The sequence below is a fragment of the Lepisosteus platostomus genome, chromosome 3 (assembly GCF_059453375.1).
Source record: "Lepisosteus platostomus isolate fLepPlt1 chromosome 3, fLepPlt1.hap1, whole genome shotgun sequence".
NCBI lineage: Eukaryota > Metazoa > Chordata > Actinopteri > Semionotiformes > Lepisosteidae > Lepisosteus > Lepisosteus platostomus.
Genome location: NC_142613.1, coordinates 10177251 through 10204764, shown reverse-complemented (window position 1 = coordinate 10204764; position 27514 = coordinate 10177251). Strand labels below are relative to the sequence as shown.

Sequence of the window (27514 nt, the reverse complement as noted above, 5' to 3'; positions counted from 1 at the left end):
GCTGGCAGAAGAATCCTACTCTACTGGGCCCCTGAGCAAGGCCCTTCACCCCAACTGCTTCCCGACTGCCCCCCCGAATAAATGGTTGACCCTGTGCTCTGACTCCAAGCTTCTCTCGCTGTCTGTGTCTCATGGAGAGCAAGCTGGGGTATGGGAAAAGACAAATTCCTAATGCAAGAAATTGTATATGGCTAATAAAGTGATCTTATCTAAAAATGTGTAATATGTATTATTTTTCATCTTAATCTTCGTACTGATCGTAATGATTACAGCTGTGCAATGAGAGGATGCCTGATATGCTTACACACACTGGGTGTGAAAACGTGCTTGATGACTATCTGCAAGAAATACCATATTCATTGGCAAACTCCATTTGTATTATTCAGTTTTATTTATGTGCAGGATCTGTGCTCACTACTTCTGTTTGCATACTTGAAATTACAGTCCAGGAAGCTAGACTGGATTAGTTTCTAGGGGGCAATATGATCTCCATGCTTTCTCACTGTCCTGAAGCCTCTCTTACTAAATGGGTGTGATTACTAGGTTAACTGGAAATATTTAACAGGGTCTTTTCTTTGAATAAGTTGTCTTAAAAAGTATCAACTTAATGGCATTGAATATTTCCTGCTGAGCCAACAATTCGATCACTGCTTAAATTTGGAATGAAAATGAGATCCTACTGCACCTGCAGAGACTGAAATTAGCAGACACCACATGACAAGTGGAGATCCTATCTCTGTGCTACAGTACCCCTATAACGTTTGGAGATTGGTTAGGTACTTTATTGATTATATAACCCTTTTCTGTTGGATTTGTACTGCTTTATTGGAGTGCTACTTGTACAATACAACCGGTTTCTTGGATTTTGCTGTGCCACCCACATTGTCATCAATTACAACATAAAAATGTTACACAGCCACAGACATTCAGTAAGCAAGACCTCTCTTCATCTCTAACAACGTTATTTTCCAATTGCAGACTTGTGTAGAGTTGCACAATAACGCAGTGATACGGTGTTTCAAGATCTCTTAATTGAACATTTTAACCAGATGTAATGAACAAGCTCAAAATACGTTGTTTGTTCAATAAGTAACATTTGGTTTGGGGAAGAAAAGTGTCATACAGTTATTGCTCTTATTATTCTTTTCATAATAATCATGACAAACAATATATATCTTACACTCACTCACGAATCTTTCAGAGCTCGCAACTGAGATACAAATACTGAAAGCTGAGTTTGAGGCGCCTGGCTTTAGCAAAACAGGTCTAGCATCGCAGGCCATGATTACTGGAAATTCTCCTGATTTCACTCTTGCTTTATTTTTCGTGTCGTTGTTACATTTCTCGCTCTAGTTCCGAAATAACACCATGAAAGCTCTCATCCAAGGACGCTAAATCTGTGATTGGGTAATGTAAATTTCCAGCTTTTCCTGATGTTCTCATTATACTTGCCTGGTCCAAATTTGCATCTGCTAGTTTGCCTTTTATTTTAATACGAGCGGAACATTAGCTTGGGAGGAGATCACCAAGAAATCAAACTAAATAGAATGCACACTGCTGGTTTATCATTACTACTAATACTGTAGGTTAACTTTTATAAGAAGGATAAATACAGACCTTCCAACTATTTTAAGTTGACTTAAGATAAGAGGACATACTGTGTATTTTGTTCTATTTCCGCTGCTTCAGCTGTTGCTAACAGACAATAGTAATTACTTGTAAAACCGGTTGATTCATTCGCAGTGCGCCGCCCTGACGCGCGGACAGTACTCAAGCGCAATAATGCGGTCAACGGACGGGATGGTGGTGCACAGACGCAAGCAACTTACCAAACAAGAACTAACACTAAGAGACTGGTAAACTGCAGAGCAAGGTGATAACGTTCTCCTGTTCGAAAGTACACTTTAAATTAAACAACGCAGAAATCGTAAAAAAAACATCACACGTTTACAAAAATACGTGTGGAAATAAAGAGATATTGATACATACAGCATATTACTTTTGGGAAGATCTGCGCTCCTGAGAAGTCCGTAAGGATTCACCTTACGGTTATTTTTTTTGTGAAGTTTTTTTTTAAGAACTGCGGTCTAGCAGGAGTTTTTATCCCTTTACTCGAATTCGCATCGACGTCTTGTTTTATATCTGAACCCGTTTTAAATTATATCTAAACATAAATTCATATAATTGTTAAAAGCTTTATAAAATAACCTTTCACAGCCACGCCGTGGTTAGACAATGAAGGCGCTTTGGCGAGGTGGAGTGGTGTGTCTTATAGCGGTGTGCGCTTGGTCCAGTGCGGTTCGGACCCAGAGCTGTTCGAATAGTTCTGTCGCTCTCCAGTTCGGCACCATAGACAAACACGAACCAAAACGGACACCGAATACTGCCGGTTCGCTGACGCAGCTTTACAGCTTTGTTCACCTGTTTCTGGATGCGGTGCAGCCTAATTCCTTTCCCAAAGGTAAGTCTTTTTTTTTTCTTTGGATCTAGATTTACACAAAAGAAGTACATTACTCCACCCTGGAGGTATTCTCAGTGAAGAACAGCGTGAGGATTTTCTTTGACTGGGTTCTTGTAGGTTCATATACCGCTGTAGATGAATGTCGCAAGAGACTGTGTAGAAATTACATCTTAAACATCGTAGGTCCTGTGTGTCTTTTGTACTTGTCTGAGCTGCCATGCATACTGTCATCTTTTCTATTTAAAGCAGCTGTACCTTGTTCATGGGAGGCACAGAGGCACAGTGGTCAGCACTGGGGTCCTGGGTTCAGTTCCAGACTTGAGGTGCCATCTGTGTGGAGTTTGTATGTTCTCCTTGTGTTTGCATGGGTTTCCTTTAGGTGGTTTTCTCCCCGAGTCCACAGATATACTGGTAGGTTCATGGGCGTCTGGGAACATTGTCCCTGGTGTAAGCGTGTGTGTGCCCTGGGATGGATTGGTGTCCCACCCGGTTTGCGCTTGCTGCTGGCTGGGATAGGTTCCAGCCCCTGCGCCACCCTGATGGGTGGACCATGCCACCCAGCCAAGTGGTCAAAGCTGATACCCTGATATCCTTCAACAAACGGCTGGTGGGGATCCTCACATCAGTTGGCCACTAAAACTCAAACAAGCTAGACAGATCAAATAGCATCCTCTCACTTGAAAACTTTTATTTTACCATTGGTGGTCACAAAAAATGTCAGGTGGGTAGCTGCGTCAGCACACGTAGGCTGCAAAGGAACAGGAAGTAGGTTTAGAAGGAACAAGTAATAGGTTTATTCCATGCTGAAAAGAGAAGAAAGAAAACACAGCGTTTTTGGCCGTGGAGCCTCCTTCAGGTGTAAGAAAGACAGGGCAGTAAGCAAAGTCTTTCTCACGCCTGAAGGAGGCTCCACAGCTGAAACGTTGTGGTTTCTTTCTTCTCTTTTCAGCCCGGAGTACACAAAAAATCTCAGCCTTTTTCCTCGGAAAGTGTAAACGGCCAGCGGGCCCTCTCTAAAGCAACAGATACTAAAAATCCTGTGCTGGCTTTTGACACATAAGCATTTCCATATAATACTGAGGTTTATTTAGGAAGGTGACAAAGAGGGTGCACTCTTTGAAAGGTGACAAAATTCTAAGCGTGACAAACTGTGTTTCAGACCTACTGAGAGCTGCCTTTGAGAAACACATTGAACCAGCAAAGGTAAGGGATTCAAATATTAAATGCCTTTTGCTGAAATGAAATATACGTCCGAGCTCTGTTTACCAAATGATTTCAGCCTTGCCTTTATTTATTTTAAATATTTGGCTAGGAAATATAAAGAAGAGGAATTTTTGTTAACCCTCTGCTATTTGCCCAGTCAGGGTGTCATCCCTCTGTGAGGACAGGTGCTCCAACAAAGTCAGATGCCACATAGCTGAACAGACGGTAGTTCAGGGCAGTGCCTTTGATCCCAATGTGCTGTGCAACTTCAAGAAATGAAAAGCATGGCTTGTGAATTTCAATACCAGGGTACTTTGAACAGGTGATCAAAGAGAATTTTAACCACATGCTGTTACCTCCAGGAGGGATTTTAAGCGACATTTTAAAGTGATTTTTACTGGTGCAATGACTGAATATAGAATGAGCTGTCTGGTTTTTATTTCCCAAGGACTGGTATTTGCACAGTAATGAAAAAAAAACATAACTGGTTAAAGCTCTCAGCTTCACTTCATTGCTTCACTTCATTGGTCTCTCAGTTTGCAACTTACAAAAGTGGTAAAAACACTTTAAAATGGTCTAAAAGGATAAAGAACGAATGACTTTTGTATGTAAAATTAAATTTCCAATTCAGTTTTAACTTAATTCAAATTTCTAATTGAGATTTTTAGTGGAAGGAAAATATTTTAAAAGCTGGGAACGTAAAAAAATAAATAATATTCCATCAAAGCTCGTAGAAAACAATCAATACTTTAGCCTTATCATGAAAGACAGGCTTACAGCCTCTTAGTTGATTATTTATCTAAAAATAAGGATCTTTGTTATAAATTGTTCATTTTCTTGTTCTTATAAATTAAATTTCAGCTTATTTCAGGGGATTCAATCTTTTGTCAATTTGAGAAATTGGAGTGGTAATGCCTCTATTGTCTCCTACCCAAAAGCTAGGTGGTCATTCATCTGCAGTAAGAAAGACATGAATTATTTTGCTAAAGAGACTTTGCATTTACCTGCTGTGGTTCCTGCAATCTGGTGGTAGCGTGCTGACCTGTAACCCCCCCTTTCCAGCAACAGTGAACGATTCAGCCAGGTGTAACAAAGACCCATAATTACTTCCCTGTGGGAGAAATCAAATCAGGTGATGCACAGAGCAGGTTATTTTAAAAAAGGAGGAAGAATTAACAACAAAGAAGACAAGCACAAACGTTCCTGGTCACTAGTCAGTGTGCAGAAGATGATCAGCTCCACCCTTTCTTAAGCCAATATTTTTTACTTCTAATGTATTTAGTTATGTCCCATAGAATTCACAACGGAAGCTTTTTTTTTGTGCTAGTCAAATGACAACTTCCATTGATTTTAACACTGTCATCTGACCAAGAGCACTGTAGGTGTATTTCAGAAACATTATCATTAGGGTCATTCACAGGCAGATAAATGTTGTGCATCACTTTCATTAATAAAGAACCCACAACATGCTTAGTTTACAAGTGACACACCAATATCACAAACCACACAGGTTGTCCTGATGCCCTTCTTCAATGTATGATTTTTTAAATAATATGGCAGATCTGAATTTATGCGGGTAACAGATATTTTGACCATGGTCTAACTCAGTGAAGCAGACCCACCCTTTTCCCTCTGTGTTCTTTTTATGCTTGAACATCAGCCGTTTTAAGGGGATTTAAATTGCAGAATGTCTTCTGACATCCCTTGTGATCGTCCTGTTTACAGTCTATGCAGTGGGTGTGGTGTGGTCTGACTGCTTGTGTGCCTGTCTGTCCAGGTGGCACGCTATGAGGCTGGATACATAGTGTGCCTCATCATTGCTGTCCTCTATGTGTTGCTCATGCCCCTGGTGGGCGTGATCTTCGCCTGCTGCCGTTGCTGTGGAAACTGCGGAGGGAAGGTCAAGCATAATCAACAATCCCTGAGCTGCCATCGCAACACACTGGCAACTTGTCTGGGTGCTATCACAATCATCATCCTGTAAGTCTCCCTTTCAGCCATCCTCAGTTGCACAGCGTGGATGCTCTCAGCTCCACCAGTAACTAAACACGCAAGACAGGGCCGGTCACTTTCAATAGGAATTTCAGGTGCAGTTTCAAGTAAAGAGCCAATTAATTTCTCCTTTATATGAAAGTAAGGATTTCACACCTGTTCTTACACTATACCTTTTAGGCTGATTCAGCGGAATAAATCCTTAGTTTGTGCAACAAATTGGAGCAGTAATGCCTTTAATACCTTCTGCTTCATACAAAAGTAAATTAAAAGTTCTTCGTCAAGACAATATTTTGAATCGAAATAAAGAAAACAAGAGTACTGCAAGGGGATCTGTCTGATGCTTTAAATTGTTTTCTGTCTAGAATTTTACTTCATCCCACACATTCCTGTAGCTTTACTGTGCCTCTAGAGCAGGTGAGCTAGAGGTTTAGTGATCCGAGGTGCTCATCCAGATATTTTCTGAAAGAGGTCAGGGTGTCCACTTTGACAGATGTGAGAGTCTGAAACAAGCTCCCAACCCTTAGTGTAGGAAAGTTTCTTGGTAACAGTTTAAATGCACTTTCCCATAATTTCAGGGGGTTGTGTTGATCCTGAAGAACTCCTTAAGGTTGACCGTGTTAGTTTCTTTGAGCATTCTAGTCTTCTTGCTCCAGACTCAAAAGATTTAATTGCAGTGTTTGAGCCTGTCAGTCCCAGGAATGTTATGGGTTGCTCCTCCCTGGACAGATTCTAGTGCAGCACTAGAATCTTCTTTTCTGTAACGTGGTGATCAGAATTATTTACACCATACTCTAAATTAGAACTTGCTAGAACGTTGTAAAATGTTATCATAACATTCCTTGCTTTCAATTCTACACGCTTTAACTACGCAACTCACATTTTGCTTGTATATACAGTACATAAATACCAAAATCTTTTAATTGGTAGCACTTCAAGCTCAGTGTTTCTGATCTTCTAGTTTGTGTTTATGCCAGTTTCATATAATTGTGCGAAGTCTGTCAAGTGTTGGGAACTACTGTACATTCTCTGAAAATGTATTTATTACCATATCTGATGCTGTATTTGTATCCATTACTGCTGTTGCTTGTTCAAATAACTTTAATATGTTATTTCAGCAAGACTTCTCTTTGCTACATTCACATTAGCTATGCCCTAGACCCTTACTATCATACAGATAATTTAATTTAGCTCTAATTATTAGATCCTTTACTGTACAAGTAATGGAAGTAAAACTGCCTGGTCTGTTATTGGTCTGTTATTACTTCGTTTAGGTTTTCTTCTTATTAATGGATTAGCAATTTTCTACACCATGGGTACTAACCCTGTCTATTCGGAAGTGACCCTTGGAAAAATTGTGTTAAGAATAACATCTTTTATTTTCTTAAGCATAATTGGTAAAACACCTGATTTGACATATAGTAGATGTCTGGACAAAATAAGAGAAGAAGCAATGTTTTAACCATGTTTAACAATTCCGTTTTCAGCTGCTGTTGTGTCTCTGATGGGTTTTTTCCAACCTGTGTGGGGAAAATTAAAATCACCCATTGTAACCACTTCCTGAGTCTGCCCCACATAGATTCTGAGACCTTGATTCCTCTAGGGAAATTTCCTGTCCCAGAATGCTATAGTATAGTTCCATCTATCCTGTCACTTTGGAATACTGTCTGTCCTTTAATCACTCTCTGTGAAACATGTTTCAATGATTCCAGTTATACCATGACTGGAAACGAATGCAATCGTTTTGATTTCTTGTGTTTTATTCGGTACCTAGGTGAGAGCACTTAATTATTTGGTCCTTTGAGACTTGCTGTCAAATGGCAGTGGCTGTACTGGAAATGGAGTCTGCCTGCCCTGCCTCACTGTTACTCAGACTCTTATCTGTGTCATCAAGGGTTTTTCCCAGATCCCGGTTTCAGTCCATTTACTGCTGCCCTGACCTCAATCCCAGTCAGTCCCCATTATTGTCCTCATGCTGAAATGGGCTGTAGTTATAAACCCCAAGCCGATGTTTCCGGCAAAATGAATTCGCAAGTCAAACCAAAACTGCTCTTGGTCTTGATGGATGTTGTGCTGTGTGGGATCTATATTCTTGTGTTTGCGCAGGGCGGGGGTGATCCTGGCTTTCATTGCCAATGGCAGAGTGACAGAGAATGTGGACCCTGGGGTGCAGTCTGTCATCTCCGATCTGAAGGACATGGCAGAGCTTCTCTCCTCTCTTCCCGAGGTCAGGACATGGCGTGGGGTCTTGACGTCTGTGAGGCTGGGGAACACGGGTTTATGGGTTTAGGGCTGAGCAGGGCTGCTGGCTTGAATCCGTTATGCCCAGGCAGGGTGGAGTGGGCACTCACATGACCCTGGCAAAACTCTGAACCTCCTACTGACCTGTTCACCTCTTTTCCAAAATGAGAAGCGAAAAATTGAATGTGTTTCCCGTAAGACGAGTAGAAGGCAAACATTGTAGGGAATCAACTGTACATGTGAATACCACGCATATCATTTCACCCTCCTTACTTTTATTATTTCACATTATTTGCCTACATTACGATGCATTTAGCACCTGTACAGTTGCATGCGTATCTCCTGGGTGAGCATCACAGATTATCACATGCTTCTTTTTTTCGTTGGTGAATCCCGAATGTTTATCATGTTGTAGTTAATTGCTATTAATCCCATTAGAACCTGTTGGGAATTTGGCCCTTATTGGGAAACGGTTTTCGATTATTTCTAATTCTGTGGCTCTGGTTTCACATATGAATAACCCCTTTATTCTGAGCAATGATTTTCTTTGCTATCTGAGGTTATATACCAATGGTGTGGTTAGGATTTCTACATGTCTTTTAGCATCATGTGGAAACAGCTGTACTGAATGTTTTAAACAAGCTTTCAAGCATTGATTTGAACAAAAAACTAGGCCACTGATTGCTTAACACTGAACTGCCGTAGTAGAGTTAACATCTCTTTTTGCAATAATTATTTCACGGGAATAAGGAAGCAGCTTTTAACAAAAGAGTCTCATGAGCTATCATCCTGAAAGGTTACTAATTTCGCTCGATACAGCATTTTGAAAAGAAAAAAAAAGCTTATCACTATAGATAGCAGAAGTAAACAATTCTAACCGCAGAATTTACTGTAAATGAATGATTCAATCGTCAGAGTCAGGGGAAATGAAGGTGTTGGATTACAATATAATCCTTTTTGTTTCTGTAGTTTTATTATACCAACAGTAAATGCACAAAGTGCAAAAAACAGCAGTCAGTTTTTTCAGTTTTGGCTTATTTTATAGTCTTTTACTGCCTTGGTTCTGTTACAAACCCAGGAGGTGCTCTTTGAAATTTGGGGTTGACTTATTCTAGATGCTGACTTGTTGAGCACCTGCTTTCATTTGAACCAAAAATAAACGAATCGAGTTATTATTTAACTGTTTTTTACAATTATAATAACTGGAAAATATTATTTAGCTTTACATATTTAACCCATTCCTAATTTAAGCCCTTCATTACAGTTTTTCCCAAATGAAATAGTAAAAAGAGGCATATCTCTTTTGGAGGATTTAAAAGATAAAAACATAAAATAATGTAAGCAGAAAAGGCAAACAATACGCAGAAATTAAATATATACAATTCATCTGGTTCATTAAGAGTCATTGAGGTAAGAATCCTGAAGAATGCTTAATGAACATTAAGGTATTTCGTAAAGGGCTGTCATTCAGGAGAAGTTCTTATGGTATATTTCATACAGTGAATATAAATATATACATAAATGAAACCCAGCATCACACACAACAAAACATCAAATGAAGATATTGAACTACCAATTTAAGCACATATGAAAAATTAGACCCCATTTAATTTCCTTTAAAAAAGCACTAAATTAGAGTTATCAGAGGTTCTTTTAAGGTCTTAAGGTTAAATAGAGTTGATTGTTATGAAATTGATTTCCGAAATTCTGTTAAAAGCTGCCTTCATGAATCAGAAAACAGGGACTTCAGATCCCTGGTTTCGATGTATTTTAAGGTACAGTAATGCCAGAAATGTGTGAAATGAAAATTTCTTCTTGGTGATCTAATTAATTGATTCATTTCTCTTTCACAGAAAATCAGATTTATTGCCAAAGAGTATACTGTCCCTGAGAAAAAAATAATAGAAGAATTAAAAGGTAATCTTTTTGTTTCTATATATGCTCAGATGGTTACTGTTCTGTACTGTATTTGCTATTTGCCAGCCTAAAATGCTGTTATTCTCTTCCCTGTTGGTTCATGTGTTTGACCTTTTCCAGGTGTTGGTGATCAAATTGGAAATGCCATCATCTTGTCTCTTGAAAGCTCAGCCTATAATGCAACGAGGGAGCTGTCCATTTCAGCACAAGGTAATCAATCCACTGCTAGGTTTCTTTTTAATAGACTTCCATTGACACCACTAGAACTCTGGGGCCTTGATGGATACGTCTGTGTCTGTGTGATGTTGGAATTTGGCCTAGTTATGCCGCACATATGGTCTGGTCTGATAAAGTAGCGCTTTAGTTTACATCTAAGCAATCGATTTTACAAAAATAATACACACGTATAAAGATATACAGTATGTACCAAGACAAATGTAGTGATGCATTAGTGTGACTGATGTTAACAGGATTAGAGAAGAATAGTAAATAATTCCTCTATGTCCGAATAACAAGCCAAAAATCGGAATCCCAGGGAATCCTTTTCACCAACTCCCTCTCATATAACCAAAATAGTGAGACTGTTAGAACAGTTTATGTAACAGGGTTACATATTCCTGTTACAACTATCTCTTGTATTAATTCCACATAAACCCAACAGTTTATAATCTGGTAAAGCCAGTTTTCCTCAGTGGAAATGACTGGAAGGCAGCAACTAAAATCTAGAAAGTAGTATACACATGTACAGATATGTTGTAGGGGTTTTGTGAACTTACTGGAACAATTTATTAATTGTAACAGTAAATTATGATTACGAGGATTCGAGGATTAGAGGATCATTTGTCAGAAAAATCAGCAATGCATACACACACGGAATACAGTAATACATAAAACTGTGCATATAAAACTATATCAGTCCGCCTGGATACAGAGGGCAGATCTTACTGTGAGGGTTACCAAGGTATTGTAGAATATCACAAGAGATACAAACAAGGAATATGCTCCAGTATACCATATCGTTTAATCAGTCTCATTAATACAGATTCTACATTCGATACTCATAAGTCAATACATTTACTCATACGGATCAAGTTGATGTCAACCCGTGTTGAGATAACAATTGAATTCTCGAGAGGCAATGTAGAATACTGGGTTACTGATCCAGACGCGGATTTGCATTTCAAATCCTGGTGTAGCTCCGAGTCGTGGGAAGAAGGAGAAATAGCTGCTGCTGCGACATGCTAGACAACACTGCTCCCACAGGACCTCCTCTAGTCAGCGTCTGGGCTGAACCGCGGGTCCGAGCAAGCTGCTGTTTTGGGGGGAGGGGAAACTGAAAACAAGGATTGAGTTGTTGCCAAGGATCCAACCGTAACGCTTCTGTCGATCAGGCGGGCGTCCACGGCGGTTTGCTAGCATTCACGAGGTCTGTGCTGCGGGCTTCTAAAGAAGAATCCATACTAACGTATGGGCTTCCCCCTGGCTCGGCGCTTGGAACAAAGTTGCAAGGCCCACACTCAGACAACAGTGCCGGCAGTCACGTGATTAAGTCAGAGAGAGCGCCAGAGGGGACGGAGGAGCCTGGTCTGAGGCCTGTGCGCGCCTTTTTAACTAGAGACAATATGGCTGCTGATTGGTCGAGAGTTTGGCGGGCATTCGGGACCCACGAACCTGATTGGTTGAGTAGCAATTAACTCTGACCCTAGGACCGCAATCCAGACGTTCCCGAGAATCTCATGGACAGTTAGGCACCAGGAATGGCCATTGATCGTGACTGTTTAGCCGCATCCCCATTCTTTGATGGTTCCTTATCAGTAAGAAAACACATGGAATGGCCTCTGTGTGTCCATCACACGCAACACTTAATTCCATCTTCCTAATAAGCATTGCCGCTACAATGTGCTCTTTTAAATACCTTCCCTGGATAGATGTATGACATTAGTTATCCATTACCAGCAGTTACTCTGAACTTTTTAATATTTCCCTATTTATTACCAGTTATGCATACTGTAAAAGGGAATGCTGCACATTATATAATGTAAGGAATATATATATAAAATTATGACACCAACAAGAGAGAGAAAAAAACATCTAAGAACGTGCAAAAAGATAAAAAAAACAAGTGTACTGTATTAGTCTTTTGGGATGTACTTCATTAGTGAACCAAATACATAAGCTATTCCAATGAAAAACCACCATTGTGCAATTTAGGTGGGTATTATCATAATACAATGAGCACAATAATACATTTAAACTTCATTTGTATTTGAACTGTACAGAACTCATTGAACTATTCAAAGCCTGGGACTGCTTAGCAATTTCAGACATGTTCTTTAGTTTCTAAATAATGACAACAATGCATTAAGAAAGCAACACCCCCTCCCATCTGTTTCAAAGGATTGGAAGATCTGTCTCTCCCACTAAGTCTTAAATTACGTAATTTGAGTAAGCTTTAAGGATTAATACACAAATAATTCATTCACACTTATTCCTGTAAATGGAGAAACTCCCCAACCTGGTCAGAGCTGGAAAGCAATTAGCAGGTGTCAAACTAGTCTTAAATTTCAATGTTGAGATTTTTATAGAGGTATTTTGTGGGTGGCCAAAAGAAATGTGGAATATGAGTTAGCTCACTTCTATTGTACTTATTCGTGTATTCGTGGTCATGGTACTATGATGTTGTATCTTTTTTTATTCTTTCCTCTCACAGAGGCAGTGCATGTAACAGAGCTTCTGCAATCCATAAATGAGACAACAGCCACCCTCCAGTCTCGTCAGATCTCGCTGGTCTCTGGGCTGAAACAGCATCAGGAAGCATTGCAAGCCATAATGAAGAACTGCAGAAACTGTTCGGCTCTGTCTCCTTATGTGGGGAAACTGCAGATTGATGCAAACTACAGTGAGGTGAACAAGCCGATACTGACCTAGCCCCAGCTGCCATCAAATATATTGGACTAGATGGGCATGCTTGCTCTTAAGAAGCCATTGCTTTCAGAATGGTTAAGACTTATATTAAATCTATCCTTAATCAATTTTTCCCTCTAATGACATTTTAGATCCAGTTTTGGTTGAGATCTTTCTTCAGATTGCACTTGTTCAATTGATTATTCAAACTTCACAATACAATACAGCATTTTCCTATTTGTGGATCCAATGATCAAGGCATTAATTGAACAATTCAATTCATTTTGCCTTGACCTAACTAAATGAAAGCCCGTGTGGCATGTACATTCCAAGCTGATCACCTCTTCACACTCCTTAATCCAGTATATGTGCTTAAATATCAGACTGAGAAGAGTAGCATGAATCTAGTTGTGGTAATGAAGCCACTGGACCAATTTACTGAAGCTACAAGTGTCCTCTTACAAGCTACACAGATTAGATTCAAAACAGTGGCCTCCTACCTCCTACCATCCTGCACTCTGTACTCTGGGCATGGGCTGCTCCTCGAAGAATCAGATGAGCAAGTACATTTTGTTGGATTTTATAACTGTGTGAGCAGGTACTGTTATTACAGCTGTGTTCTATGAATTGCTGTAGATTCCCAGTGTGGAGAAAGAGCTGAAGAGTATGCCAACAGCCAACCTGACAAACCTGGTTGAAAAGGTGAGCTGGAGCAGGTGACCACAGCCAAACTTTAGAGCTAAAAGATCCAACATACAACAGTCCAGATGGTAAAGCTTGCACCCACCCAAGTTTGGCAAATGATATTCAGATTTGTGTAAAATATTATGCACTTGCCTTCAGGATGCAAGATGCTTGTAAGTATTAAACTATCAGTCTGATTATACAATACTATAGTATGGAACAAGGATTAAAGCTATGGATACTTTGTTCTTCAAAGGGTTTTAGGACTGTATTTCTCTATATATAGTAAATCATATAAAAAACATTACTTCCTTCTCAAAAATCTACAGTCTACAGATGGTCTCCCTCCAGAGTGCTGTGCAGAGTTTTATAAAAAGTGCGATGATTAAGTGCAAGACTTATACTGCGAAAATAAAAACATCTCTGTAATCTTTGTTTCAGGGAAATAAAACCTTCCATGATATTCCGCAGATGTGTAGAAATCAAACCACTAAGAAAGTAGATGGTAAGTACTTTGATCAGATGCTTACTGTCATTAAATTTCTTGTTTTCAACATAAAAAATCCTCTTTGATGCCAACACCCCTGTTCCTTTAAAATAAAGGACTTTTTGAGACTCTTGGTTCAATTACTAGTAATTACCATCCAATCTGCATGGTATCAAATATCCTCCTCTCTTTTGTAACCTTTCTTAGGTTCATAAAAAATAGATTTCAAATAACAGAATTCCTGCAGGATCCCCTCAGTTTTCAGTGCCATGTTTCTTGTGCAGATTTGTGATAATCCGTATCTATTTCGCTTGGTCTATGTGTTAGGAGGCTTTTTCGATCCCTGGTTGTCTTCCCAAAGCTGGCAAACAATTTCAACTTGAGTAAACACAAAACAACACCCCAGCATGTCTTTTAAGAGTCCCATTGCCAATTGGGTAACACTGTTCACATTGCTCTATCCTCACAGCTGTAATACTCTTTCTGGATGATATTCAGAAGTCTATCATGCAGAGCAGTGAGCAGTTCCCCTCCCTGGCGTCCATCTCTCAGCAGATCACTAATATCCAGAGCCCCATTGCATCATATGGAAAAGAGGTCAAGCGATATGACTTTTACAGGTAAAGCTGTACAACCTTGTGCCAGCTGTGGCTCATTACATTATTACATTACATGATTAGGGATGCAAGTCAGGATGGGGGACAGCCACACCTTTAGTCCTGTTGTGAAGAAGAGACAGCTATTACAAACAAAAATAACCTGATCTTTGTTAATGGGCATCTAGCACTAAACAATACCACCTAACCACAGAGGCAATATAACACTTACAAAGGGAATGCAAACTGTCCAGCAGTCTACCTTCACTTATTGGTTTCATGAGTCCCACTGCAGAAATTCTGCAGAGCTTACAAGTCCAGCTGCAATGAAGTCTGCAGCTTTGTCCCCATCCCACCACATACACACTCAGAAGACCCTTCAGGCTGCTTTGAGTTGCCACCAGTGATTCAGTCTCTTGGTTCTTGCAGGTGGGCTGTGGTCATTGCACTCTGCTGCGTGATCCTGTTCATCGTGGTGCTCAATGTTCTGGGCCTGGCATTTGGGATTGCCGGGGTCAGCTCTCGCCAGCAAGATTACCACGAGAGCTGCTTGGCAAGCACTGGTGCCAACCTACTCATGGCGTAAGGACCCCACTGTCTCCTCACTTCTCTTCAGCATCATGTGAGGGGCATGCTTATCATGTTTAGAAAATCCTCAATGAAAACATAGGATCCATTGGCATTCTACTGTATGTACAGTGCCTTGCGAAAGTATTCGGCCCCCTTGAACTTTTCAACCTTTTGCCACATTTCAGGCTTCAAACATAAAGATATAAATTTTTTATTTTATGTGAAGAATCACCAACAAGTGGGACACAATTGTGAAGTGGAACGAAATCTATTGGATTTTTGAAACTTTTTTAACTAATAAAAAAATGAAAAGTGGGGCGTGCAAAATTATTCGGCCCCTTTACTTTCAGTGCAGCAAACTCACTCCAGAAGTTCAGCGAGGATCTCTGAATGATCCAATGTTGTCCTAAATGACTGATGGTGATAAATAGAATCCACCTGTGTGTAATCAAGTCTCTGTATAAATGCACCTGCTCTGTGATCGTCTCAAGGTTCTGTTGAAAGCGCAGAGAGCATCATGAAGACCAAGGAACACACCAGGCAGGTCCGTAATACTGTTGTGGAGAAGTTTAAAGCCGGATTTGGATACAAAAAGATTTCCCAAGCTTCAAACATCCCAAGGAGCACTGTGCAAGCGATCATCTTGAAATGGAAGGAGTATCAGACCACTGCAAATCTACCAAGACCTGGCCGTCCCTCTAAACTTTCAGCTCAGACAAGGAGAAGACTGATCAGAGATGCAGCCAAGAGGTCCATGATCACTCTGGATGAACTGCAGAGAACTACAGCTGAGGTGGGAGAGTCTGTCCATAGGACAACAATCAGTCTTACACTGCACAAATCTGGCCTTTATGGAAGAGTGGCAAGAAGAAAGCCATTTCTCAAAGATATCCATAAAAAGTCTCGTCTAAAGTTTGCCACAAGCCACCTGGGAGACACCCCAAACATGTGGAAGAAGGTGCTCTGGTCAGATGAAACCAAAATCGAACTTTTTGGCCACAATGCAAAACGATATGTTTGGCGTAAAAGCAACACAGCTCATCACCCTCAACACACCATCCCCACTGTCAAACATGGTGGTGGCAGCATCATGGTTTGGGCCTGCTTTTTTTCAGCAGGGACAGGGAAGATGGTTAAAATTGAGGGGAAGATGGATGCAGCCAAATACAGGACCATTCTGGATGAAAACCTGTTGGAGTCTGCAAAAGACCTGAAACTGGGACGGAGATTTATCTTCCAACAAGACAATGATCCCAAACATACAGCAAAATCTACAAAGGAATGGTTCACAAATAAACGTATCCAGGTGTTTGAATGGCCAAGTCAAAGTCCAGACCTGAATCCAATCGAGAATCTGTGGAAAGAGCTGAAAACTGCTGTTCACAAACGCTCTCCATCCAACCTCACTGAGCTCGAGCTGTTTTGCAAGGAAGAATGGGCAAGAATTTCAGTCTCTCGATGTGCAAAACTGATAGAGACATACCCCAAGCGACTTGCAGCTGTAATCGCAGCAAAAGGTGGCTCTACAAAGTATTAACGCAAGGGGGCCGAATAATTTTGCACGCCCCACTTTTCATTTTTTTATTAGTTAAAAAAGTTTCAAAAATCCAATAGATTTCGTTCCACTTCACAATTGTGTCCCACTTGTTGGTGATTCTTCACATAAAATAAAAAATTTATATCTTTATGTTTGAAGCCTGAAATGTGGCAAAAGGTTGTAAAGTTCAAGGGGGCCAAATTTTTTCGCAAGGCACTGTATATATTGTGATGCCTGATGGGGCATTATAACAAAGTCTCTTAACATAGGCAGGCCCAGGACAACAGACACCAGCTCTAGGGTTCAGAAACAACACTCCTTATTTTAAAAAGCAAGGAATCAACCAACCTCCACAAACCAAACAAAAGCTTAGATCTTCTTTAAGCTGTTAACGTGTGTATTGAGGTGGTTGAGCTGCTTACCAGGTTCATATACAAACAACTTTTAAAGTCACACAGACTTAGTTCCATGCAGGACTCAGTGTCTTGCTTCTTCACAAAACAAATCTCTCATTCACACAGATTTCTTACATTCAAGCACTCACAGCTCCTTTGTTTGTAGGTGTAGTTCAGTCCTTCTGCACTCCAGTGGTCTTTCACATAGCTGTTCTGACTTCCAACTCCAGACATTTGACTGACTGACTGACTGACTGACTGACTGACTGACTGACTGACTGACTGACTGACTGACTGACTGACTGACTGACTGACTGACTGACTGACTGACTGACTGACTGACTGACTGACTGACTGACTGACTGACTGACTGACTGACTGACTGACTGACTGACTGACTGACTGACTACCACCACCAGAAAAAAACCTGCTTTCAGCAGTTTAAGTAATCTCTTAACCAATCATCTCCCTGAAACTGATCAGGTGACTGATGGCAACAGCAGTTCGTTCCTCAAAGGCTTCTGGGGAATGTGGTCCAGACAAAGTGGACATTTTGTTTGGACCAGCTGTGCCTTCACAGCACTTCAGCATATACACACAAGACGTATTGCAAAATCAAACTGTAACTACATTATCAGATAGCTGGGAACCTGCTGGTTTCTATGTGTGGCCTTGATTCTTGAACTCCCATTCTAGATTTCGCATTGAGAGTCCTATGCCATCAGCACAGCTGCTGTGCATCAAGCTGTGTGGATGCAGGAAGTCACAGCAGTTAACTGAAGTTTTGAGGTTTAATCTGTTAGGAAAAGGCCTCTTTGGATAATAGAAAGACGAGACATTATTTCTGATGTTTAAATGGGGAGCTGCGTCAGCATGTGTAGGCTGCAAAGGAACAAGGAAAGGTTTATTCCATGTTGAAAAGAGAAGGAAAAAAAACACAGCGTGAAGGATCACATCTGAAGAAGGATCCACAGCCGAAACGTTGTGTTTCTTTTCTCTTTTCAGGATAGAATAAACTTTACCTGTTCCTTTAAAATTGTTTCTGCCAATCTGACGTTCACAAGCAGCTTACCTGTATATATTTCAAAACCCTTCTCTCACTTACCATGAATCAGTTTTAAAGAAGCACATGTTTTAGGATCAGGATGTATTTAGAATGAACCTCTTAGTTCGACAGACTTCCATACAGTATGTGATAACACTATACCTTATAGCCTAAATGTCACATACATTTTCTGCAAAGTTTCCACGCAACAGTCTCCCTGCCCTATAAACAGTTTACACTGTGCTGGAACTGCCACGCATTCACTAAAGCCGGCTTTGTTTCTTTGTAGGGGGGTTGGTTTCAGCTTCATCTTCTCCTGGCTGTTTATGCTAACGGTTTTCGTCACCTTTGTGGTGGGAGGGAACGTCTATACCTTGGGCTGCAGGAGCTGGCACAACAAGGAGATCTTTGCAGTAATTTAACCTAATATCTTTGTTTGCTTTTGTTTGTGGCTTTGTTTGCTCTTGGGTAGTATTATTTCCCATTCCTTTTCTCTGGACATGTCTTTGGCTCATTGGAGTTTTAAATAAATAATAATCCTTACACTTACATCACACTCTTCTGGACACTCCACTCAAAGCGCTTTAGAAATAATGGGGGGACTCCCCTCCACCACCACCAATGTGTAGCCCCACCTGGATGATGCGATGGCAGCCATACGTCAGCCATACTTCAGCCGTACTGAAGCCAATTCATAGATGGGGATTATTAGGAGGCCATGATACATAAAGGCCAGGGGGACATTTGGCCAGAACACCAGGGTAACATTCCTACTCTTTTCGAGAACCTGCCTGGGATTTGTAGTGACCACAGAGAGTCAGGACCTCAGTTTTATGTCTCATCTGAAGGACAGCGTCTTTTTTACAGTATAGTGTCCCTGTCACTATACTGGGGCATTAGGTCCCACACAGACCACAGGGTGAGCGCCCCTACTGGTCCCACTAACACCTCTTCTAGCAACAACCTTAGTTTTCCCAGGAGGTCTCCCATCCAGGTACTGGTCAGGTCGACACCTGCTGAGCTTCAGTGGGTTGCCAGTTGTGAGTTGTAGAGACATATACAGTAGCTGCTGGAGTTTTAAAGATGAGTCTATTACCTGTCCAAAGGGCTGTTTCAATACAGGCAAGGAGACCTCTTTCCAAGAGCAGTGAACCTGGTTAAACTGGTCTTTTATTTTACAAGTATCAGTAACTGTGTCTCTGGAATTCAGTATGTGTTTTCAATATGTGTTGGACAGTGCCTTTTGCTTAACGGGGGATTTGAAATTTTTTTTTTGCTCTACCTAACTAAAAAATGACAGCATTCTCTATTTTCCTCTTTATTTCTCTTTGTCAATTAATTTATTGCTTGTTGTGGAGACATAATCTCCGTCTGTACTGACCTGTCTCCTGTACTCTCTTTGCACCAGTTTCTAGACAGCTCACAAAATCTGCTACCGGTGGGACTGAATATCAGCGAGATCCTGGGAACTAACTTCAGTTTCTCTAAATTTTACACGTGAGGTTCTCTGAATTTACACTGCAAAGTTTGTCATTATTATTATTTCAAGCATACAGGGTGTATATATATATAATGTGTATGTGTATACTGTATATTATATTAGTATAACCATTCTAGATTGTCTGCAGTAAAAAGGCAAACATATATGGTCTTTCTTTCCCTAATGCATAAGAACAAGAACATTACAGAAAAGGAGAGAGGCTACGTTATCCTGCAGATTCCATTTTCTTTATTCGGCACCCATGGCTGTCTGTGCCTTTGGTTTTGGGCTTGGTGATGTTGCACAAAAACCAGTAGATTAAATTTTCATTCATGCTTTACAGATATGTCACTGATAAATGCCTTTGTGCCAGGAGGCTGAGAGCCCGCTTTTGTTTGTTGCAGGACCTGTGAGGAGGGGCAGTCAATGTATGACTACCTGCATCACAGTCAGATCTTGGATTTTAACGATATCCTCAGTATTGACAAGGTAATCTGATTTTTTACATGTACCAGCTGTGTCCAGCAGAGGGATCCCTTTCTCATTTAAAAAAATGAATAGCAATCCTATAACATCACAACTTTACCTGCTATATCTTTTTCTGCTCCTGAATTATCTTATTAATTAAGATCTTATGTATTAATTGTGTAATAAAAACTCTTTTCTTCCAAAGTTTTTGTTACTCCTCCTCTTTATTTCTTTTCTGATTCCTTCCTCTCTTACCCTGCCCCTGGCCTCCTCCGTCTTGCAGTACTCAGGGGACTTGAAGAATCAGGTCCTGAACCTTTCCGTGGATCTCAGTGAACTGAGGTTGCTGTCTGATGAAGACAAAAAAAGCTTTGAAGATTTTAAAGACAGCGGCGCAGATAAAATCAACTTTACTCTCCTGAAATCACAGGTAGGTGGAAATGTGTTACAGGACCTCATCTGTTTTCTCACCATCGTGTAAAAGAGTTCAAAAGAAGTGTTTTTGCTGCTTCTTTATTACTGCTTTCGCCCTGTTTTTACCAACCGTGACTGTCACGTTTAGAGATATACAGCAGCTGTTCTTTACACCAGGAATCAGATTCATGAGAGATGGCTGACTCTGCCTGTCTGAATGCTGTGTGAGTGTGAGGCTCACTCAGCTTTGCTGTGCTTTGAACTCTCCCTGCAGCTGAGCAGGCCGGTGGTGAAGACAGACCTGCTGGGATTTGCAGACTTGTTGAATCAAACAGCCCAGCTGCAGGTGAGTGAACATCTAGACGCAGTGTTAATCCCTCTGCTCTCTGTCTTCCTTTCCTGCATGTTCTGCAGCTGAAAGTGGGTTTATGAAAAGTGGGTTGCTTTTTCTCCTTCTTTTCTTTGTCGATGGTGTATCGATGGTGTGCAGTACAATTTACCGTAGCTGAACCGTCCTACCCATATCACATCTATCAAAAACAGGAAAGCTGACTCTTGAAAAATAAAAAAGCAATGACAATTAATTAAGTAACATTGCAACAGTTTTAATTAAACAATTTAGGGTATTTCTTCTCCTTTCATCTTTTTCCTTTTATGATCTCTTAAGGATTAGTAGACCAGTCTGTCTTATCCTGCCTGAGGTGGTTACTTCCATGCAAGCCTAGAGGTTTTCTCACTCTGCTACATTGTGCTTTAGTCCTGTACATTGTGGTAGACTGGAGCACAATGTGTAGCACTGTCTGAAACACCGTGTTTTTTCAGACGGACAGCAGTAAGCAAAAGCTGGAAAACGAGTCTATCAGTATCAGAGTCCTGCACAACAAAACAGTGAGACAGCAGGAGAAAGATGCAGTAAGTCCCCATTGCATGTTGAATAATTAATTTTAATATTGTTTTGCCCACTCTGGAAAAACTTTATCCAACTACATCACGACTATGACCCTTGTGCAAATCAGGTGAGGTGGTGTTTTTGTCATGTTCTTTTCACTGAGCTTTATTTTAGGTATCTGAACATAAAATGTAACCCTCTACACTTTTCACAAGGATAGTGTAACGAGATGAGGGTCTTGTGTACACAGGGAACAGGACAAAATGAGGTATGTATTTAAACAAAGAGCTGTGTAAGAATGGAACAAAACAAGTCTATACTAAGGCTGCGTTCAAAACTACAGCTAGTTGAGATGCTCAGATCAATTATCTCCCATCAACCAAATGACCTGCAAATGGACAAAAGCCCTCTTCTGGTCTGTAACCTGTTAGTTTGTTTTTATGTTATAACAGCTCTCCATGATCAATCCCTAACAACCCACACTATTGCAGCCCTCCAAGATAAGCCTTATTCTGACCAGAAAACCAAATATTCGATATGTATCATAAGCGCAAGATGTTGAAAATGTGTAAATTATCTTAACCAGTGAAGCAGTTATCTAGTAGGCTTAGAGAGTCAATCAATCAATCAAAAAACAAAGATCATTACGATGTACTGGGGGTACCAGCGATAAAGCTGGAGGCAGAATGGTGTAAGGCTTCAGCTTATCCAAGAACAGCTTTAGAGATCATTTGTAAACAACATGTGACCATAGTCCAAGATGGGGGAATTTGAACATTTGACCTAGTGCAAACCAAAAGGAGCAGTGTTTTTAAACCTTAGTGAATGGTAGGGATGCACCCAATTCAGATGTTCCTCAATGGTTTCTGTGATGTCGCCTTCTTAGCTGACATTTCCTAAAAATCAAACAGATTTTAAATTACATAAGTAGAGCCTCATTACACCCCTCCCCCCCCCCCCATCACTTTGAATTCAAAGTAAATTAAATTCGTATAAACCTCCCAGCAACCTAGTGTGGTTCATTTCAATCCAGTTCCATGCAAAATTGTTAAATCCTGGATTAATCAGGACAATAGTAGCAGTCAGAGCAGCGTTAAATAGTTTGATCATTTAAGAAGCCATAACAAATATTGGTAGCTTAATACTGCATATTGCTACTATGTCCACAGTGTCACGACTGCCAGCCAGCAGAGATCAGCCCACAAGAGAGCTGACCAGTACCAGCAATGGGTTAATAATAATTAAATGTTAATCCATCAGCACACGCTATACCATGCGGCACACAGCTCTATTTAAACCACCTAAACTCGCTGCTCGGTATTGATTCCTCTCCTAGAGAGCTCTTTTTGAAGAGACATTTAAAACTAGGCTGACAATGGGAGGTGCTTCTTTACCCAAAGAGTTGTAGGAGAATGGAACAAGCTACCCCGGAAGCTGGTAATCTTGCTTCCTTCGAAAAAACACCTGGACAACATCCTTAGATCAATTAGCTGCTTACTACCAAACAAGCTAGCTGGGCTGAATCGGCTCATCTAGTTTGTAACCATTTCTGTGTTCTTTTGTTCATATAATTTTAATTTTGACTAGGGAAATTTTGTTCCTTGTTTTCACAGGAAAGGTTGAATGCAAGTGTTGATGCATTATCTTATATCAGTAAAGACCTCCAGGTACAGCTTTTACTTTTTATTCTCCCTCTCTGTGTACAGTGCCTTTGAATCTAAGGGTTTTCAAATCATTGCTGATGTAATTAAACCTTGGTCCTGATGCCAGGGAGTAAGGAAGCACACCTATATTTCAAAGCATGATTAGTAAAGCAAGGAAACATTACTGCACAATGTTTAGTATAGCTAAAGAATTTTAAAGTTTATTCTGATCATTCAGACAAAACAATTTTAAACTAATCTGTCTCTTCCAGAGGAATATCGACAATGCCCTGCAGAGTATCAACGACACTCAGAATAAAATCAACTCAACAGTGCCTCTGATTGTGCAAAATGTAAGTTTTTTTACAGCTTTGCAATTTTTAATGTATAGCTGGGAGGCACAAATTAACAAATCATGGCCACAAAAATAGTTTTTTTTCTCATTTGGGCTATAAAAGATGCAATATACTTTCTGTTCTTTCAAGTACACTCCCAATGGATCCTTTTCTCAAAGAAATGAAGACTTTGTTAACATGGCAGACATTTTAAGTATTTTTTCTAAATGCACGTACTAAAATAAAATTCAGCATAGTTTAGTTTTTATGCTAAACATAACATTATACAGTAATTGCTCCTGTGTAAAGTTGCTATTAGACCAATACAGTTGTGCTGTGTTTCTTGCAGCATGCCCAGTGCATCTTGGACAGAGGAATAGACTATTTCCAGCAGTATCTGATGTGGGCAAAGCAGATGGTGGGTACTGAGATTGTGTGCTTCAAAACAGAAAATCAACTGTGTTGTACAAACTCCAGCTGTTAGGGGTTGCGATTCTCTGTTTTGGGAATTATTTTAAAATCATCCACACATCCATTTTCAAACAGCTTTATCCGATACAGTGCCATGAGAGATCCTGGCAAGCAATGGGCACAAGGCAAGATACAGCCTAAACCGGACACCAGTCCATCACTGGGTTGACACACAGACACAAACACACACAGACTCACACCAGAACCAATTAACCTACTAGTATGTGTTTAGACTGCAGCAGAAAACCAGACATTTTTAAATCATTAGCTCCTTAAATCATCCAAATGCTTTAAATATAATTACTAAATAATTGTTAATGATAACCATGAAGATTGGACAGTGTTGTACTTAAATGCAGAGAGAGAAGATTATTGCAGAAATATACAATCTCCTGGAATAATAGGGGAATAACAAACTTAAACATTACAATTTCAGTCAGTTGTAATATTCAATTTCTTGTTGAAGTCCATGCTGGCTATTAGTTACCAGGGATTAGAAAGTGTGTAGATCTGCGAATAGCTCTGAATGTTCTTCAAGAAAGTGAAGATGTAGAACAAAACAATCATGGATATGTGACTTTTATATCGTTGAAATATTTATGATTACTGTTTATATTGGGCATTAATTTTATATCACCCCTAATAGTAATAATTTTATATCACTATATTTATATCAAGTAAGTTGAACTTACTTTTCTGAGGAACACATGTAACATACTGTTACAAATGGGGGGTTACGAAACTGGTAAAAATCAGCAATTGACCGAGCAGTTTAGTCAATAAGTGAAATACTTATTCATAACCCCCAACTTGTAAGTGATTTCTACCAATATACCCAAGTGGCTCGTATAATTAGAGGCACATGAATTCTTTATTCTCTGGCACAGCTGTGTTGAGAGGAGTAATAATCCAGGCACACGTGGTTCAACAAATATTTATTGCAATGACAAGACACAAACTATATGGCACACAACAAAACATACAACACACAAGTTAATCTATGTACAGTATTTACAAACAAGGCATTTCAGAGGCCTAACATTCTGGTCATCCAGAAAACCCCACACTGCTACTTAGCATTAAACTCTTAATACGCCTACATAAGAGATGAGCTGCCTTCTAACTAAATACAAAGCAACCTGCAGTTAAATCTCTCTCTCTGCACCCCAGATGCAACAAAATAAATGGGAGCCTATATCCCTATCCATAAAAATGCACCCTAAGCAGGAAAGACGTTTCTAACTGAGGTATGTTTTACTCAGGAAACACAAGTTCCCTAAACACAGAATAGCAGGCTCTCTCTAACAAGGTTCAAATACTGAGCTCCAGTCAGGTTTGATTTGGATGATCATGAAGCAGGGGCTCTCGCCTGGCGAAAGCTTCAAGTCCCAACTCCTCTGGACTCCTCTCTCTTCTCCTTGTTGCCTACTTCTCCTTTCTTCCCCCTCCTTGTGCTCTTAATGTGACCTTATATTGTTTGTTTCTGCCCTGCTCCTTTGCAATCATTAACCCACAACTTACCTAGGTACACTATGTTAAGCTTTACAATTGTTCCTGCTCAAGGGACTCCCCCCAGACCTCAGCAAACATCCTCTTTCCTCTAAAATATGAAGTGTTTACCCTTCCAAGTGTCACAACTTTATCTGAAATCTAAGAGACACTTCTCAGTCACCTAAAGCTGTAACAATACCTACTGTGTGGTGGCAGATTAGAGGAGTTCTCCAAGTGGGCTTTCTGATTTTCTCTACAATGCTCTGTTGATCTCATTTGTTTGTATCACAGAAGAAAAAAACAAGCCTAAATGATTTTTAGGGTTTTTCTGCTTCATGTTTGGTAGCTGTTTATAGTGATGCAAGATGATGCGCAGAACAGATCGGTTTCTTTTCCCTGAGGCAATGAGTCTCGGTGCACTTTTCACTTCCTGACCTGTGCCTCTATTCTTTTTTCACCATGTATTTCACGACTTCAAAACAAATTGAACACACAAAGTAAACCTTAGCAAAACTTACCAGCCGTTGCCTTTCACCAAAGATTTGAAAGAATCCACTTTCTTCAGAAATATCTAAACCAATCATAACAAATCATAAGCAGAACCATAAAGCAAGCTCATGTGTTAGATGAACCAAGATTGAGATCAGACATTCATTGTACACTAACTGAAAACTTCAAACTACCTCTTCTTGGAGATGTGGCATACCTCGGTGTTCAATTAAAAATCAACCTAACAGCAGCTCTTAGATGCAGACCTTTTGTTTTTTGTTAGACTTTTCCACGGCCATTTGATATCAAGTATATCGAGGACAGCTTTTTAACAAACCCTTACCAGCCAGACGAGGTAGTGTAATGAAATATTGGTCATCAGATATGGGCAGCTGTGTGGTTAGTGTTCTTGGCTTATCATCGGGAGGTTGTGGGTTCAAATCCCAGGTGAGACACCGCTATTGCAGCCTTGAGCTTAGTGCTGCTAAAAGCTGCTTGAGCTAAGTGCTTCACCTGAGCCTTTCCACTAAAAATACCCCCAGCTGTGTGAATAGTTGCAAGTGTATGATTTATGGTATCAGCCATATCACCCTGCAACTTACAATTGGCAGCCCACTGAAGCTCAGCAGGTGTGAGCCTGGTCAGTACCTGGATGGGAGACCTCCAGGGAACAACTAAGGTTGCTATTGGAAGTGGTGTTAGTGGGGCCAGCAGGGGATGCTCACCCTGGGGTCTGTGTGGGTCCCAATGCCCCAGTATAGTGATAGGGACACTATACTGTAAAAAGGTGCCGTCCTTCAGATGAGATGTAAAACTGAGGTCCTGACTCTCTGTGGTCATTAAAAATCCCCAGGATTGTTTCTTTTTAAAGAGTATGGGTGTTACCCTGGTGTCCTAGCTAAATTTCTCATTGGCCTTTACCAATCATGGCCTCCTAATAATCCCCATCTCTGAACTGGCTTCTCCTCCCCACTGATAGCTGGTGTGTGAGGAGTGTACTGGTGCACTATGGTTGCCATTGCATCATCCAAGTGGAGGCTACACAGTGGTGATGGTGGAGGAAAGTCTCCATTACCTGTAAAGCTCTTTGAATGCAGTGTCCAGAAAAGCACAAAATAAGTATAAGGAATTCTTATATACATATGTATGTAGTATCAGCTAGGTAAATCAGTAAATAGTAAATAAGATATATATTGGTTAACAGTGATACAACTGAGATTAACAAGTACAGTCACTCTTCCCCCACAATGCTATACAGTACCTACCTTCACACAAATGCTATTTTTCGGTTTTCAACCCTCTTGCTATTACGGCCCATTTGCTTCACTTCTTACATCATGTCTAGTTTAAATACAGAAGGTTAAAGAAATGGAAAAAAACAGATGTTAATTGTTCTTCTACGAGCTCACCTTCGTCAGCAAGTCTCAGGAGATCATTGACCTCAAGGATCAGAATGATAGGAAATGTTTTTTTCATTTGTAGATCCTTAAAAGGATTCTGGTCTGCCAGCCACTGGCCATCTATGTGGATAATGTATACACTGTGCTGTGTGAGAACATCATTGATCCCTGGGTGAGTACCATCAGAGACACTGTGTTTTTCTGTCCTTACCCTGGTGCAGGATACAGCACAGTCTCTTCTGTCTGGGAATCTGGTGTATCTTTTGAACTGTACTAGAGTATGTTCATCACATAAGGTCAAAAAATGATGAATATGCCTTTTTAATGTCACACTTTCTTGTGCCTGTGTTTAGTAAGTTGTAAAATTGATATAAAATTTCAAATGGTATAATTTAACAGACA

General features: G+C 40.2%; 1 protein-coding gene across 2 annotated transcripts in view; it reads left to right on the top strand.

The window, feature by feature from the left end:
• Positions 1-1431: 1431 nt before the first annotated feature.
• LOC148674336 (prominin-2-like) overlaps positions 1432-27514 on the top strand; it is a 28350-nt gene continuing 2267 nt past the window's right edge. Inside the window, exons 1-21 of one of the 2 annotated variants that reach the window (XM_088624430.1) lie at positions 1432-2461; positions 3621-3664; positions 5442-5644; positions 7763-7883; positions 9751-9814; positions 9935-10024; positions 12525-12718; positions 13355-13420; positions 13844-13907; positions 14359-14509; positions 14915-15067; positions 18322-18445; positions 19441-19529; positions 19917-20001; positions 20264-20410; positions 20669-20740; positions 21217-21306; positions 22897-22950; positions 23199-23279; positions 23611-23679; positions 27195-27284. In XM_088624430.1, coding sequence (XP_088480556.1) covers positions 2236-2461; positions 3621-3664; positions 5442-5644; positions 7763-7883; positions 9751-9814; positions 9935-10024; positions 12525-12718; positions 13355-13420; positions 13844-13907; positions 14359-14509; positions 14915-15067; positions 18322-18445; positions 19441-19529; positions 19917-20001; positions 20264-20410; positions 20669-20740; positions 21217-21306; positions 22897-22950; positions 23199-23279; positions 23611-23679; positions 27195-27284 — 2277 coding nt within the window. In that variant the 5' untranslated portion in view covers positions 1432-2235. The remainder of the gene's footprint in view (positions 2462-3620; positions 3665-5441; positions 5645-7762; positions 7884-9750; positions 9815-9934; positions 10025-12524; positions 12719-13354; positions 13421-13843; positions 13908-14358; positions 14510-14914; positions 15068-18321; positions 18446-19440; positions 19530-19916; positions 20002-20263; positions 20411-20668; positions 20741-21216; positions 21307-22896; positions 22951-23198; positions 23280-23610; positions 23680-27194; positions 27285-27514) is intronic. The other variant, XM_088624431.1, reaches the window with a different exon arrangement.